Source organism: Loxodonta africana, chromosome X (assembly GCF_030014295.1).
Source record: "Loxodonta africana isolate mLoxAfr1 chromosome X, mLoxAfr1.hap2, whole genome shotgun sequence".
Lineage (NCBI taxonomy): Eukaryota > Metazoa > Chordata > Mammalia > Proboscidea > Elephantidae > Loxodonta > Loxodonta africana.
The window spans coordinates 19840017-19858141 of record NC_087369.1 but is presented as its reverse complement, the minus strand read 5'-3'; the positions used below and the strand labels follow the sequence as shown (position 1 = coordinate 19858141).

At 37.6% G+C, this 18125-nt stretch overlaps 1 protein-coding gene across 8 annotated transcripts in view; it reads left to right on the top strand.

Moving 5' to 3' along the window:
- SCML2 (Scm polycomb group protein like 2) overlaps nucleotides 1-18125 on the top strand; it is a 107547-nt gene that overhangs the window by 78823 nt on the left and 10599 nt on the right. For all 8 annotated transcript variants that reach the window (XM_064278057.1, XM_064278056.1, XM_064278055.1 and 5 more), the window contains 4 exons: nucleotides 6107-6312; nucleotides 11649-11772; nucleotides 13377-13580; nucleotides 14906-15088. In XM_064278057.1, the coding sequence (XP_064134127.1) occupies nucleotides 6107-6312; nucleotides 11649-11772; nucleotides 13377-13580; nucleotides 14906-15088 (717 nt within the window). The remainder of the gene's footprint in view (nucleotides 1-6106; nucleotides 6313-11648; nucleotides 11773-13376; nucleotides 13581-14905; nucleotides 15089-18125) is intronic.

Sequence of the window (18125 nt, the reverse complement as noted above, 5' to 3'; positions counted from 1 at the left end):
CAGCCTTAGAAACTCTACTGGGCAGTTTCTACTCTCTTCTATAAGGTCACTATGAGTTGGAATCGACTCGATAGCAACAGGTTTTTAGATATCTAGTAGGCCATTAAAAACACAGCTCTGAAACTTGAGAGAGGCTCATGCTGGAGAGAGAGAGAGAAAGCTCACACACACGAGTAATTTGGGAATCACTGTTACGTGTAGGCTTCAGTGAAATCATGGGACTGAACTAGAACGCTCAAAACCGAGATGGGGGGAAGAAGGTGGTCAATCCTGGGGAACACCACAGGAAATGTGGCAGAGGGATAGGAGGGGAACCAGGAGGGAATGGCTGTGCGAGACCCAAGAAAGCATTTTCAGGCGAAGGCATCATAAGAAGTGTTTAGAGCCAGAAGATCAGGAACAGGAATCCATCTTCATGGCTGTTAGGAGGTTGTTGGTGACCTTAGTATTCAAAGGTTCCCTAAAAAGAAGTATCTGTGGAAGTGTAATTGCAGAGGGTTGTAAAATGAGAAAATGATAATCATAGTGAACATGGGCTAATCTCTTAAGAAGGTTGGTCATAAAAAGAAGGACTGAAGGCCTTAAAAACAAAAAGCCAGAAAGAATGCAGATAAATAGAAGTTCCTTCTCTGGAGAAATTTTTTTCCTTACATTTGCTAGACATTTACAACAAGGTTTCTTCAAGTTCCCAAACCATTGATTGAAGAGGGTAAGGAGTGCCCTTGGCCTGGGAAACGAGGGTGAAAATAGAGACGGCGATGGTGATGATGGTGATGCTGCTGCTGCTAATAACAGCTAACATTTATTGAGTGTGTACCATGTGCCACATGCAGAAGTTAAATAATTTGCACAAGATCTCGTAGTTATTAGTTGGGGAAGAGAAGAGATGGATTTGAACCTAATTAATTTGGAACCAGTGTTCCTACACTAGATAGTGAGAAGCAGGGGAGGGAATAGATGTAAAGAGCATTTGGTACCAGTACCCTATGTCCATCTGATCTTCACCCTGCCTCTTTCTAGAAACTTCGTAGTCCTGAGCTGGCTTCTGGCTTCCAAATGCCTACTGTGATAAGTTACAGGAACATGCTTCCTTGTTTCCTTTTCCACTGGTAACTACCCTTTGCAGTTTCCTTCAAGAGTTTCTCTCAGCCTATTCGAGGTTTTCTAAAAGGATTTTTATTGCTGAAAATGAGGAAATAAACATGCATTTAAAAGACTCTAACTATACTTATGGAAAGGTAAAGTCACTTTTATGTGACAGTGACAGTCCTTGGGTATTCAAAAGGCTAGTTTCAGAGGAGAAGGACACTTTGGTTGTTGTTGTTAGGTGCCATTGAGTTGTTCTGACTCATAGCGACCCTGTGTACAACAGAACACTGCCCAGTCCTGCGCCATCCTCGTGATCGTTGTTACGGTTGAGCCCATTGTTGCAGCCACTGCTTCAGTCCATCTCGTTGATGGCCTTCCTCTTTTTCGCTGACCCTCTACTTTCCCAAGCATGATGTCCTTCTCCATGAGAACATGTCCAAAATATGTGAGATGAAATCTCATCATCCTTGCTTCCAAGGAGCATTCTGGCTGTACTTCTTCCAAGACAGATTTTTTGGTTCTTCTGGCAACCCATGGTATATTCAATATTCTTTGCCAACACCATGATTCAAAGGCATCAATTCTTCTTTAATCTTCCTTATTCATTGTCCAGCTTTCACGTGCATATGAGGCAATTGAAAACACCGTGGCTTGGGTCAGGTGCCCTTTAGGTCCTTAAAGTGACCTCTTTGCTTTTTAACACTTTAAAGAGGCCTTTTGGTTGTTATGAACATTTAATTTCTGAAGTAAGGTTGGGCTTCTGGGATAGGATGGGTGACACCTCTGATACAGTGGGGGTGGGGGAGAAGAAATGGGGCAGTGTCTTGAGACACCAGTCAAGGAGGCCAGTGCTGTTATGTTGGGATGATAACCGGGGGGTGAAGGGAGGAAGCTCAGAGGGTTTACACCTGACTCTACCACCTCCTTGCTCTTATTGCTGCCCAGTACTGTTCAGATTATAAACAACCTGGACTCTGTGGCACAGGAAGCAAAGTTCCAAGCAGAAGCATTGGGCAGGGCAGCTGAATGTCTCTGAACACCAGGCTTTGAGGTTAGAGAGTTTAGGTATGACCATCCCTGTCTCTATCTGTTTTTAAAATTGTTGTAAAAAAAATCCTACCTGTATCTTTGTTTTTCTAAATTGAGGTTTATTTTGTTTCTTTGGTTTTATAGGTATCAGTATGAAAGATCCTTAGTATAGATGAAAGTTTTATTGTATGTGCGGTTTTAAGAATAAAGAAAGATGGCTTGAGAAGAATTTCTAAACCTGAAAAAGGGCCAAGCCAAATGTATCCAAGTGACAGATTTTTTTTAACTCAATTCTAGTTTCTCCAAACTGTATCTTGCACTTCTGTTTTTAGCTATTCAGATTTTTATTTTATTTACTTCTGGCCCCAAGTTCTTAGTGTTTGTTTTTATAGTGAATTCTACCCTTGTCATCATATGATTACATATATACCTTTCAGTCTGTTTTCAAGGAAAGGAAATTATATATCTAGCTACTTAAGGAAATACGAGTTTTATGTATGAATAAATACACAAACCAAAAAAACCAAACCAAATCCATTGCCGTCGAGTTGATTGCGACTCATAGGGACCTTATAGGGCAGAGTAGAACTGCCCCATAGGGTTTCCAAGGAGTGCCTCATGGATTTGAACAGCCAGCCTTTTGGTTAGCAGCCGTAGTTTTTAACTACTATGCCACCAGGGTTTCCAATACACAAACACATATATGAAATATGAATTATATGACTGGGACCATATTTGTTTTTTTCAAATTTCCTAAATTGCCCAGACTAGTAAAAAAAAAAAAAAAAAGAGCACAATAAATGTATGCTCACTACATTTGGTATTAACTAAATGGTAGATGGAAAATCTGGAGAACAGTAAGCAACCATACTTCTATTAAGTCTTTTTGGCTCAAAAGCAAGCTGCATATTAATGTATATCTCTTATCCATTTCAATCCTTATTGCAATCATCCATGTATAACCTAAGCCAGCACATATATAACAGTAACTGAAAGTAGGTGGTTGCCCTTAATTTCTAAGTATATTTTCTTTTCTGTGGTAACTGTGTGTGCTAATGTCTTTTCACAGTTCAGAAGAGGCAAGCACTATCTTTTAGCAGAAACCCTGGTGATGTAGTGATTAAGAGTTGGGCTCCTAAAGAAAAAGGTCAGCAGTTCAAATCCACCAGGTGCTCCTTGGAAACCCTAGGGGACAGTTCTACGCCGTCCTGTAGGGTCGCTGATGAGTCAGAATTGACTCAACAGCAACAGGTTTGGTTATCTTTCAGCAATAAAGCACCTGCATGTGTCAGCAGAAACATATATTTAATAAGGTACTATTTGGAAATAAATATTCAATAAGGTTAAATTCTCGAGCTCGAAAAGTTTTACCAGTGTGTGTTATCTGTACTTGTTAATGTTTTCTCCTTAAAAGCATGCCTCCACACCTGCTTTTTAAAGACCCCAAGACTCCCTCTGTCAGAGAGAACCTATTGACTGTCTAGTACAATATTCACATGGGAGTTCATGTTGTTGGCCTTTTTTTAACATGTACACCTTGACTCAAAGGAGTGAATTTGATAGCCTTTTTTGTTAAAAGACAGAAAGAAGAGTGGCGTAATTGAAAAAGCAAAAATGATTAAATACCATGAAGAGAGAGAAGGTGATTGAAATTGTTTGTCCCAGAGGAACCAAAGAAGATGAGTGTTAGGGCATAAGTAAAAGGACTTAGAAAAGTAGATACAAGAGGAAAAGATGTGAATGATTGAAAATAAAAGCATTTTAAGACAGAGAAGTAGGATGACTAAGGTCACTCTCAAAAGATAGCCTTTAATCTTCTCATAAAGCACAAAGTAGGGTCAGTTGCTAAATGGAATAGAGTGGGAGGGAGATGGGAACTTAAAAGGGAAAAAAGTTCTGGTACAGAAACATAACTTGGAAATCAGTGAGTTAGAGCAATGACACCCCAGTTGAGGTCAGTGTGGATTTTATAGAGACCAGTAGTATCCTAATGTTCTATAGCAGCTGGAGCCCTTGATGGCGCAGTGATTAAGAGCTACGGCATGCTACGACTGCTAACCAAAAGGTCGGCAGTTGGAACCTACCAGCCGCTCCTTGGAAATCCTGTGGGGCAGTTCTACTCTGTCCTGTGGGGTCGCTATGAGTCGGAATCAACTTGACAGCAACAGGTTTGGTTCTATAGCAGGGGTTGGCAAACTACAGCTTGAAGGCCACATTTAGCCCATGGCCAGTTTTTGTATAACTCATGAGCTAAGACTGTTTCTTATACTTTTAAAGGATTATTAAAACAAACAAAGAAGATTATGAGACAGAGACCGTATATAGCCTGCAAAGCCTAAGATATTTATTATCTGGTCTGTTATAGAAAAAAATTGCTGACCTTTATGCTGTAGCTCAGGACCAGATGACAGTGTGACTTGGAGGTGGGAGCTTACATGCTTGATATGGTCAAAGATCAAGGAATGATAAAGGAAGGAATACTAGTTAGAGGGGTATTGGTGGAGGTGAAGAGTTGGATACAGATTGAGTAGGGAGTTAAGTAAAGCCAGAAGAAAGCTAATGGACTGGATGAAAATGGAGGCTGCTCGTGGCTGGATATCATAATGAGAATGAAAAGCATGATCAGTCGATATGAAACAAAGATGACAGGTAAGTAAGTTGGAGGTAGAGAAAGGGGGAAGGGTTGGTTATCTTGGAGATAGAAGAGTCCTAGAAATTGCCAAGTATAACAATTTCAGGGAGTAGCTGAAATCTCCAGTGATGAGGTCAGGATGTTGAATTGAAGCATCAGTAGTATGGATGTTAAATTCTTGAAGATGATGACAGGAGACTGTGTAAGAAGAAATAATGTGAGTTAGGTTACCTGAGTTATTTAAGAAAGTAGAAGTGAGCCTGGACTGTGGGGTAGATGATGGCAGTGAGGTAAGAAGACTTAGACTAGTGTAAGTAGGTAAATTATTACAAATGAGGGGGAAAGCGATGGTGGCAGTTAAGTGGTCCTCAGTTCGCCCCGACAGCTGAGGGAAGGCTGTCCCTCCTCTTGGCTTGTTAAACTGTAGAAGGTAGATAAGAAGGCTGCAGAGAGTTTGGGAAGAGCAAAGCAGTGGGTTGGTTTCAAGTTATGAAATGAAGCCTTTAAAATAAAGTTAATTGATTTTTGCATGGATGTGTAAATGCTTTACTTATACAACTCTTCCTATAAAAATTTTTTATTTGGTATTAGTACTTTTATTATGTAAATTTTTTTGTAATAATGAAATTATTAAGGGGTTAATATTAAAAATATCTTTTTGCTTAACTGGGAACATAGACAAAAGTAACCTGGCTGGTAACCTTCATTTGAAATATTAAAACTGTCTGGACTGGACCACTAGGTAACTAGTATAAACAGATCACTCGGGTGTGATAGTGGTCTTTCCATGACAACATTAATGTAGAGTCTATGCATCCTTATTATTAGACATACCTATAGGAACTTTTTTTTTTTTTGTAGGAACTTAGTATTTTAGCCATTAAAAATCAAGAGCAGGGAATTTCCCTGGCGTTTGAAAAGATGGAACAGGAGCTCTAGGTGGTTGCTTCACTATGTTTTTACACATTGATGGGTAAAAAGGTTTCTGAATATGGTGTAATTGGATAGCATTTTCTGAAGAAAAGACTCTTTTCTGTGCTAAGTATTAAAAATATGGGAAGCAGCCAAAAGGTAAACTGTTAAAAATTTTCACTGTGCTAGGTCTGAAGTTACTGGTTCTTCTTAGAATGCGTCTTTTTTTTTTTTTTTTTTTTGAGAATTAGACTTTTTCCTGATGATATGAAATCTTAAAATACCTAAAACTTCATTTTAAATGATATCTTTATTTAAGTGGTTTCAGTTTGGAATGTTTTTAGACTGAGTTAAACCTCTTTTGAGTCATAAGAAGACAATGCCTTAATTATGGAATTCATGTTAATTTGTGTGTGTGTGTGTGTTCTGTTTCTTTCCCCTCAGTTTCCAATACAAAGAGTTTAGCAAAAACACAGTCTTCCTCTTCCAAAGCGACCCGACGTTCAATGCAGCCTCCACAGAAAACTGAACCAGTATCACCAACACAGCAAGTCAAGAAATCAGGTCGGACTAAACCACCTGGACAGACTTCAGTCTCCAAGAAGGGCAGTTCTCTTAAAAATAACACATCAAAGAAAAAAGGCCAAAAGGTTAGTTGTATCTCCTACTCTCTGATTTGTTTTAGGCTTGTGTAGTGCCTTATTTGTAACATACAGTTTAGGAATTTAGTAAGAGTATAATGAGGCCCTTTAGAAATGTACTAAAGAGTATATGAGGCTCTTTACGGCCTCATATAGCCAGTGAGATTGGAATTTCTTTTTGAGTAAACTTAAAAAAATTTTAATAGTATTTGACTTACTCAAAACCACATTGGAAGTACTGCATGGGTATTTTTGTGTTCAGGTAGTTTATTTAAAACTCAGTATACTTTAAAAATCAATGTGAAGTGAATTTTACTGTATGTAAATTATACCTCAGTAAACCAGGGGAGGAATCAATAAGATAAATTTGGTAATGCCACAGTCAGATCCTGTCTCACTGATTCCTCCAAAGAAAACAACTCTGAAACCTGGAAATAGTACAAAAAGCAGCTACCTGAAGACACTGGCGAGTGAACAGAAGAAGACAGACTTTGGTAGGGGTACATATTCAGAGGAGGGGTGTTATATGAAGTGAGTTTCCATTTTTGTAGCTTTTGGCATACTTCGTATAGCATGCAACTCATCAGGGATGTTGGTGGAAAAATTAGAGTCTCTTTGGCTGGGGGAAACCAGAACACTGAACTCAGGAAAACTGTGGCTGCTGAAGAGAACGGGGGAATCTGATCTTAGAAGGGAGAGAGGCAAAGAGGGGATCCCCAAACTCTGTCTACCAACATTTCTGACAGACCCCTGATCCAAGCATGCATGGAGCACATACTGATTGGCTTAGCTAAAGACAAAAGATCTTAACTGAGGCTGGAGGTATGCTCAAGATCAGAATTTGAAGTTCACGTTCAACCAAGATAATTACCTGCTAAAACAAAAGAAATAATGCTCATCAGAGAAAAATAACAGAATCCAGAATCTCTGCAAATTAGCATTCATAATGTCTGAGGTTGTTGTTGTTATGTGCCGTCGAGTCAGTTCCGACTCAGAGCGACCCTGTGTACACAATCCAAAATTACCTGACACATAAAGACAGTAAAAATGAAACACATTCTTGAGAGAAAATAAACTCAACTGAGATGGATTCTGAGATGATCCAGATGTGGGACCTTAGCAAATAAGGGTTTTAAAGTGGCTATTAAAACTGTCCTCAATGATTTGAAAAATATATATATAAGCAATACATCATTTTAGCAGAGAAACAGAAAGGATAAAAAGAAATGAAACAGAAGTTCAGGAACTGAAAAATGTAATATCTGAAGTAAAAAAGTTTATTAAACAGAATTAATTGAATGGAGATGACAGAAGAAAGAGTAAATGAACCTGATAGAAGAAATTACCCAACGTGAAGAACTGAAACAAACAAAAAAAAAGATTTGACAAAAAAATCGGGAAAAAAAAATGAACAGAGGCTCAGAGATCTTTTAGCTAACACTAAAGGTCCAACTTATGTAACAGGAGTCCCAGAAGGAAAGGAAAAAAAAAGAATGGAGTAGAAAAAAATATTCAAAGAAATAATCTCTCAAAATTTCCCAGATCTTGATGACAGAAATACAGATACAAAATAATCAACAACAAACAGAATAAACATGAAGTCTAAACCGAGGCATATTGAGGTCAAACTGTCGAAAACCAGCACAAAGTGCAAATCTTGAAAACAGCAGTGTAAAAGTGAAAAAGTACATGCAGAGAAACTATGATATGATTAATGACTGACTTTTTCATCAAAAACCATGGACAGTAGAAGAGATGAAACATCATTAAAGTGCTGACAGAAAAAAAATTGTCAACCCCAATTCTATATCCAGCAACAATATTCTTCAAGAATGAAGGTGAACTAAAGACATTTTCAGGTAAGAGCATGCTAAGAGAATTTATCACTGGTAGATAAGCACTATAAGAAATGTTAAAAAGGAAGTTCATCAGGCCAAAGGGAAATTATATCAGATGGAAACCCAGATCCTCAGAAGGGAAAGAATAGCTTTGAAAATGGTAAATATCTGGGTAAATGTAAATGACTTTCATTTTTGCTTTTTTCCTTTTAATAATAATATGACTATTTAAAGCAATTCAAAAAGCCCAAGAGAAAAAAGGGCCACATAAACCAGAGACTCCATCAGCCTGAGACCAGAAGAACTAGATGGTGTCCGACTACCACCAATGACCGCCTTGACAGGGAACACAACAGAGTCCCTGATGGAGCAGGAGAAAAGTGGGGTGCAGAACTCAAATTCACTTAAAAAGGCCAGACTTTAATGGTCTGACTGAGACTGGAGGAACCCCAGAAGACATGGCCCCTGGACACTCTGTTAACCCAGAACTAAAATCATTCCCGAAGCCAACTCTTCAGACAAAGATTAGACTGGACTATAAAACATAAAATAATACTTGTGAAGAGTGTGCTTCTTAGTTCAAGTAGATACACGAGACTAAATGGGCAGCTCCTGTCTGGAGGTGGGATGAGAAGGCAGAAAGGAATAGGAGCTGGTTGAATGGCCACGGGAAATCCGGGGTGGAAAGGAGGAATGTGCTGTCACATTATAGGGATTGCAACTAGTGTCACATAACAATTAAAAAAATAAATAAAGCAATAATTACACCATAGCTTTTTGAAGTTTATAATGTACGTAGATATAATACAAAAAAACAGCTATAGTAAAAAGTCCTGGGGTGGGGGATATTGATCTGTATCATTGCAAGGTTTCAACGTTTTACATGAGGTAGTACGATATTAACTTTATGTGGACTGTTGAAAGATTAGGATGTACATTGTAATCCCCAGTGTATGTTGTAAAAAAAAAAAAAAAAAAGCAAGGAAGCGTAGCTAAAAAAGCCAATAGGAAAATTAAAATGGAATTCTAAAGACAGGAAAGAAAGTCTAACAGGAACAAAACCCAGAGGAGACAGTAGAAAACAAATAATAAAATGGTAGACTCAATATATCAATTAAAAAAACCAAACCCATTGTCGCTGAGTCCATTCCGACTTGTAGCGACCCTATAGGACAGAGTAGAACTGTCCCATAGGGTTAACCAAGGAGCACCTGGTGGATTTGAACTGCCAGCCTCTTGATTAGCAGCCATAGCTCTTGACCACTACACCAGCAGGGTTTCCAGATATATCAGTAAGTACATTAAAAGTGTTGGACTAAACTCTCCTATTAAAAGGCAAAGGTTATCAAAATGGATAATAAAAGAAAATTCAAATTACGCTGTCTACAAGAGATACAGTCTAAGTTATAAAGGCACAGATAGATTGAAAATAAATAGATGAACCTGAATCTTCCCAGATCTGTTGTTGTTGGTGCTGTCGATTAGATTCCGACTCATAGGACAGAGCAGAACTGCCCCATAGAGTTTTCAAGGCTGTAAATCTTTATGGAAACAGACTGCCACATCTTTCTCTTGTGGAGGGGCTGGTGGGTTCCAACTGCTGACCTTTTGGTTAGCAGCCAAGTACTTAACCATTTTGCCACCAGGGCTCCTTTTCCAAACCTATTGAGGCTGAACTAAATTTCAGCAATATTATTTTAAATGCTTCTGAGTTCAGCCAGATGATATGAATGAATATCTATAATGTTTCTGTTTTGTTTCAGCTGATGTCGGCAGCATGGAGCAAAATGACAATACCACTTTTTGATTAAAAAATATTAATACTGGTATTTTTATTTTAAAAACATTCAGAATTTATAAAATAAAAATCAAAAGTTAATAAAATGAATACATTCCAAATATAAAGTAATAAGCATTTTTAGAAGAAGCAGATTATTCTACTGTAAATTGTTAACAGAAAACATTTTTTGAATTAAAAGTAAACTACATAAAATTAAGGAAAGCTAATGATGAAAATTTTAAATGAAATAATACTTGATTTAAAATGGGTTTCAAAAATTAAAATGCGTTAAGAATATCATGGATACATATTTAATGCAGATTTCCCAGCTCCTGGAAAAGATCTTTGTGATTAGTTGGTATGATGGTGAAGAGATAACTCCAAATAGCTTCTTTTTATTCCTTTATTTTCAAATAACTTCAATGCTTATTTGACAACTTCGAAGAGATCTTTTTGAAAATTTATTGCTTTTCGGGGAGTAGAAGCTGTTTTTTTTTTATATATATTTTAGATAGCAAGCTGTATTTTTTGTTTCAATGGAAGCATTTCCATTCACTTTCATCCTCTTTAGCTTTATCATTTTATCAGGTAAAGGTGAAGATTCCCATACAGTTATTATGTCCCTGTTTCAGTACTGCCATGTTCATAGTTATTTGGAAAGTCTTTGAACTAGAGTAAGAACTATTCTTGCAAAAGACTCTTTGCCCACTATCATTTTCTTCCTCTCCTTAGGGATTATAGAAGTACATTTTCTAAGTAAATGTACCTTTGTTCAATTTGCATTGTTAATGCAGACATGCTATCTTGGTATGTCTCAAGTCAGAGGACTCAGATTTCAGATTTTTTAAATACTGAAAGAACAAGATTATATCAATCCAATAATTATAATTCAACACTTAAAAATAACACGATTTAGTGGAATACTGTGAAATGACATTCACTAGTTTAAACAAATAAAGAAAAATCAAACAACATTGAATGCTATCCTATTTTTTTCTCCTTTGTCCTGCCATTTAAATGTCCTCTGTTATCTTTTGTAGGCACAAGAGCCCCTTCTGTGATACTGCAGAGTTGCGTTTGAAGGTTGCTCCCAAAAAACCCCAAGAGTTGGTATAAAATAAACAAAAACATTAGTGATGCTTAACAGCTCCCAGGAGACATTTGGTTCTTGTATGCAATAGGCATAATATTGTATGGCCTTCAGTAAACCACTTGTAATTTTGTCAACATTCTTGTATGTAATAGGAGAAATGCAGGCTAGATAAAGACTGCTTTCTAAAGACAAGCTCCGTCCTCTGCCTTGTTGGTTTGTTTTGTCATTGGGTGTTTTGCTCTGGATTAGAGATTTACAAACTTTCTTTAGCAGTACAAAAAAAAAAAAAAAACTTGTCTTACAGGGAACCTGAAAATGTAAAACAAGTTTTACAGAATTAACTATTTTGCTTAAGGTATGATTCCTTGGAGCAGGGGGCAGGGCTGGAAATCCCAGCCTCTTGCTCACTCCCTACTGACCTGGACAGCTCCAAGGCCTCTGAGGAGAGAAGTTTGGAAAGGTCTGTAGTACCTACCACACACAGGGCTTGTCAACCCTGAGGACTCCTGGTAACTAATAACTTTATGAACCAGTGATGCAAATAATTTTCTGACTTCCTTATCTAGGATTTTTTTTAAGGGTAATATATACTTATGTTCTTTTTTTGTTTGTTTTGTTTTTTGTTTTTGAACAGGAAAGCCTTCCTGCTGTGTGTTCTACATCTGCAGCTTGTGTCAATTTGGTGGCCAGTGACCGTGGCAATCCACCAAATGATAAGGATGGCATTCCTGGGACATCTAAAATAGTGATGTCTACAGGTAAATTCGTATTTTTAAAAGACTGAAATTACTAACCTTTTATTCTGTGTTATTTTCAGTGTCTTTGAGATCCTAGAAATAAAATAAGAGGGAAAAAAAGGAATAATAGTAAACATTTTTCTTAGCATTTTTTGTATTAAGGTATTTTGAAATTAAGAATTATTCAAATTGATATTTAAGGAACAACAGCCTGTTTAAATACACGAGTCATGAAAAGTCAGTATACTTGAAGGATTTTATCCATTTCAGTAAAATGTATTAAAAATTTTACATAATTGTCAAATCTATACTTGTTTTCCGTTTATCTCATTTCACAATTATTTTGTCTTTTTGTATTGCATGTGTTTTTAAAGCTACCTCAAACTCCTTTTGAATGCCTTTTAAAAGGATCCTTTTTTGACAGGCCCTTGCTGTCAAGGGGCATGGTGATTTTATAGTGTTCTCTATGTGAAGAGTATGAAACAACACAGACCGAGACAAATAAATCCCTTTTATTTATCATCCTTTGAACATTTTCCTGTGTTTTAAAGCACGCTCTATTGCTTCCTCTCCTAGGTCCATATCTCACTTCTGCTCTTCTGTTCCCTGGACATTTTCCCTCGAATTTTCTTTCCTGACTGAAAAATTATACTTTACTTTTTTTGAAATAAAAATCACTTAAAAGAAAAAAATGACTGCTATAACATCTTTTGTCAGTTTATTATTTGTGATTTTTAATCCATTAGCAGGATAATGCAAAGGAGATAAAACGTAGAAATCCTTGTTTAGCTTCACTTGTGTCCAGTAGAACTTTGTCCGTACTGTCAGCACTACTAGTTGTGTCTTGAATGGCTTTTAATAATGTACCCTTGTGTTGTTGCACTGTATGTTGATTTTCTTTTCTCAGTGAAGAAAAATTATTGAAACTTGACATTTGTGTGATTATAGGTGAATTGCTTCTATATCATATGCTTTCATTGTACTAGGGAAAGAGTTTATTTTTTAAAATTTCTTAAGTAAACCTCAGCATGTATAGAAGAAACATTTTTTCCCTTAAGATTAATGAAATAAAATTTTCTATGTCATTAGAACTTATTGTGACATATACTTTAAATTATTTGGTTACTTTAGAAAATACAATTAAGGTGCCATATTGGTGATTTAAAATAAACTCACTCCAAAATTGAATGCACAAACATGACCAGTTTTGAAAGAAAATTGTCTTACTGTGTGTACAATTAAAAGATGAAACTACTGATTTATCTTTATACCATTTTATATAATGTGGGACTATATGGAAATCTGTTTTGTGATGCTACTAAAGCTTGTATAATCAGTTTGGGAAAAATTCTAGAAAATTGGACAAGCATTTAGATTATTTCTTTGCGTGTTTAATATCTTTACCCAATTGTGAAAACATATATATATGTGTGTATATATATATATTTTTTTTTTTAGGAAGCAGAAATGATCATTGATAGTAACTATGATTTAGGTTCTCTTTGAGGGAAGTGGCTAGTAAAAAAAAAATTAGTAGGACATAGTAATTGATTATGTAATATTTTCACAGTTTCTTTTACCCAGTCTCATTGTTCGTTATATCTTTATACACATTTTCCCCCAAGTCTGTGTCTATGTAAATAAACATGGAAACTCCGGCCCTCACCTGGATCAAAAGAGAATCCAGCAACTGCCTGACCACTTTGGCCCTGGCCCCGTGAATGTTGTGCTCCGGCGGACCGTGCAGGCCTGTGTAGATTGTGCCCTTCAAACTAAGACTGTTTTTGGATTCCTTAAGCCAGATCATCGTGGAGGAGAAATCATAACTGGTATGCTCATCTAATCCTTTATTAAACTTCTTTACCATATTTGATTTTAAGTGTCGAGAAGGCAAAGACTCTTTAATATGTAGACTATTGTCTTAGTCATCTAGTGCTGCTATAACAGAAATACTACAAGTGGATGGCTTTAACAAAGAGAAATTTATTCTCTCACAGTCTAGTAGGTTACAAGTCCAAATTCAGGGCGTCAGCTCCAGAGGAAGCCTTTCCCTGTGTGTGGGCTCTGGTAGAAGGTCTTTGTTCTCAATCTTCCCCTGGTCGAGGAGCTTCTCAGGCACAGGGACCCTGGGTCCAAAGGATGTGCTCTGCTCCTGGTGCTGCTTTCTTGGTGGTATGAGGTCCCCAATTCTCTGCTTGCTTCCCTTTCCTTTTATCTCTTGAAAGATAAAAGGTGGTGCAGGCCACACCCCAGGGAAACTCCCTTTATATTGGATCAGAGAGGTGACCTGAGCGAGAGTGTCACATCCCACCCTAATCCTTTTAACCACAGGCACAGATTATGGTTTATAACACACAGGAAAATCACAAAATGGAGGGCAACCACACATGGCCTTAACCAAGTTGATACATATTTTGGGGGGACACAATTGAATCCAGCTATCTATTTTATAATATTTGTATTCTGTCAACTATTTATAATATTATAATGTTTATTATATTGATGTACTCTAATATTTATAATATAATTTTAACATAATATATGGACTTTTAACCCTGGTTTGGAAAGTGTAATTTTACTTTCAAAATAAATGATGCCATAGTAGTACTGTAAATTGAGGCAAAGGGCATATAGATTTTCCTTTTACATGCTGTATTAAGCTCATTATAGACAAAGTACCTTGGCTGATAATATATTTTGATTTTTATAGAAAACAGACTGATCTATAAGAAGCTTTAAAAATGTGACTCAAGAAGCCATTAAAAGGGTACACCTGCCTTCCATGATTGTGTGAATAGATAGCATAACATTTATACCTATGAAATGTTTAGAATACAAAGAAGTGTTCTTACAGATCTTATAGATTATATGAAATGTTTGGAATACAAGGAAGTGTTCTTATAGATTATAGTTCTTATAGATCTGATAGTTCTGATGTAGTTTACTTTATGAATATTTTAAAATGACAAATGCATTTACCAGCACAGGATATTGTGTTTGAATGAGAGAAACTTTTATAATTTAAGATTATTCCTTTATGAATTACAAAAAACACAAATTAGACTTTTAATACATCTCTAAACTTGATGGTTTTTTTGTTAGTGTTGTATATCTCATCTTCTTGAGTTTGACATCATCTTCCCGCCCTCCATAGCCTCCTTTGATGGGGAAAATCATTCTGTCCAGCTTCCTCCAGTGAACAGTGCATCTTTTGCTCTTCGCTTCCTTGAAACCTTCTGTCAGAGCCTGCAGTGTGATAACCTTTTGAGTAGCCAGCCTTTTAGCTCTTACAGGAGTAATACTCATAGCCTGGTGGAACATGATAATGATAAATCAGGTGAGAGAAAATGTAAAATTTTATACTATACTTCTGTCTTATATTACATTTTATAATTAACTTGAGGATCTTGTTTAATTCAGAGTTCTTATGTCCTCCTCACAGTAAGCATTTTAGCCACAGTGAACTAATTAGAAGTTTGTAATGTAGTTTTTGTTCACTCAGAAAGTAATTTCTTGTTGTATTCATAATGAACTTGAGAATCAAAACCGCTAGGTTATGTTTGGTTTCTTTGTGACTACATCACAGAGCTATGTATTTTCAATTAGATTGAAGTATGGCTTTAAAGTTATTGACCTTTGTAATCCTAAGAAGTTAGAGCATTTTGAGCCTAATGGCTATAATGATAAAAGATTTTCGTTGCAGTCATTGAGAGAGGTGACAGATGAGTGATCTGCTCGTATTTAACATTTGAGCTATTTCGTGTCTCTTCCATAAGAACCCCAAGCTGATGTCTAAATAAGAGGGTGGGTGTAGTGTAGTCCTGCAGAACAAAAGGCTGCTTTCTTGCTTCTGGTCCCTGAAATAGGAAAGCTTTTTGGGTGTTTTTGCAAGTGTTCTTTGAGAGAGGTTTATTCCAGTTCCATCTGATTCCTGAACGTTAAACATAGTCTGCTGATCATGGCAGGGATTGTATGTGGGTCTTCTAAGAGTAGCTGACATTCTCCTCAAGTGTCACAGGCTCATGGTTGCTTGGCCAAGTGCTGCTGATTCTGGGAGTCTATAGTACTGTCATTCCCAAGAAAGGTGATCCAACTGAATGTGGAAAATATAGAACAATATCATTAATATCACACGCAAAGCAAAATTTTGCTGAAGATCATTCAAAAACGGCTGCAGCAGTGTATCGACAGAGAGCTGCCAGAAATTCAGGCTGGTTTCAGAAGAGGACGTGGAACCAGGGATATCATTGCTGATGTCAGATGGATCCTGGCTGAAAGCAGAGAACACCAGAAGGATGTTTACCTGTGTTTTAGTGACTATGCAAAGGCATTCGACTGTGTGGATCATAACAAACTATGGAGAACACTGCAACGAACGGGAATTCCAGAACACTTAATTGTGCTCATGAGGAACTTTTACATAGATCAAGAGGCAGTTGTTCGGACGGAACAAGGGGATAATGATTGATTTAAAGTCAGGAAAGGTGTGCGCCAGGGTTGTATTCTTTCACCATACCTATTTAATCTGTATGCTGAGCAAATAATCCTAGAAGCTGGACTGTATGAAGAAGGACGGGGCATCAGGATTGGAGGAAGACTCATTAACAACCTGCGTTATGCAGATGACACAACCTTGCTTGCTGAAAGTGAAGAGGACTTGAAGCACTTACTAATGAAGATCAAAGCCCACAGCCTTCAGTATGGATTGCACCTCAACATAAAGAAGACAAAACTCCTCACAACTGGACCAATGAGCAACATCATGATAAACAGAGAGAAGATTGAAGTTGTCAAGGATTTCATTTTACTTGGATCCACAATCAACAGCCATGGAAGCGGCAGTCGGGAAATCAAAAGACGCATTGCATTGGGTAAATCTGCTGCAAAGGACCTCTTTAGAGTATTGAAGAGCAAAGATGTCACCTTGAAGACTAAGGTGCGCCTGACCCAAGCCACGGTATTTTCAATCGCATCATATGCATGGGAAAGCTGGACAATGAATAAGGAAGACCGAAGAAGAATTGACACCTTTGAATTGCAGTGTCAGCGAAGAATATTGAATATGCCATGGACTGCCAAAAGAACAAACAAATCTGCCTTAGAAGAAGTACAACCAGAGTGCTCCTTAGAAGCAAGGATGGCAAGACTTTATCTTACATACTTTGGACATGTTGTCAGGAGGGATCAGTCCCTGGAGAAGGACATCATGCTTGGCAGAGCATAGAGTCAGCGGAAAAGAGGAATACCCTCAATGAGGTGGATTGACACAGTGGCAGCAACAATGAGCTCAAGCATAACAACGATTGTAAGGATGGCGGAGGACCAGGCAGTGTTTTGTTCTGTTGTGCATAGGGTCGCTATGAGTCGGAACCAACTCGACAGCACCTGACAACAACATAGTACTATCACAGACTATCTGTTTAAGACCAGGGATTTAATGCTCATTTCACTCAAGTGTAAAGCTTTGGCATCATCTTCAGTTACTCCTTTTTCTCTGGACCTCCCTGTCACCCACACCTTTCCCCATGAATCCTCTCTGCCTTACTTAACTGAGGTCTCTTATCCATTCCCTCGTCTGCATTCCCTTGCGACTACCGTTTCGGAACCTTATTAACCGCTTCTCTGGTTTAGTACAACAATTTTCTACGTTGAACCCTCTTTCCAGTTAATTTCTCCCCTGTAGTGTAGCTGCCCAGTGAGTCCTTTTGAAAAAGAAAGGTGTGATGCCATGACATCCTTGCCAAAGTACACATGAAGAGGCTAAACTAACCAACCCACTGCCGTCAAGTCGGTTCCGACTCAAAGTGACCTTATAGGCCAGAGTAGAATTGTCCCGTAGGGTTTTCAAGACTGTAGTCTTTATGGAAGCAGGTTGCCACATCTTTCTCCTGAGGAGCAGCTGGTGGGTTCAAATCACCAACCTTTTGGTTGGCAGCCGAGTGCTTAATCACTGCACCAGCAGGGCTGCTCATGAAGAGGCTGTGAGATGAGCACAATTGGAGTTTGTCAGACCTAGTCTGTGCTGAAAGGGCATGAGGTATGATACACGTAAATTTTAATCCAAGTTGTTTTATTAACTAGTTTTGTGTCCATGGACAAAGTACCGAACCTCACTGAGTCTCAATTTCCTTATCTGTAAAGTGGGGCTTAACAAATATCTCTTGAGTTGTGAGATTGAGAGAAAGTATATGTAGACTCTTGGCCTACATTATGCCAGCCATGAAATAGGAGCAATAAAAGGTAGCTGCTGATGATTGTTTTTGATAGATGCCTAGAGATAGGACTATTTACACAGCATCATATAAAGTCATATAAAGACAAGCCCCAAGAATGGAGCTTTTTTCACTGGACTGCAAGACAGGTTGAATAGTGAC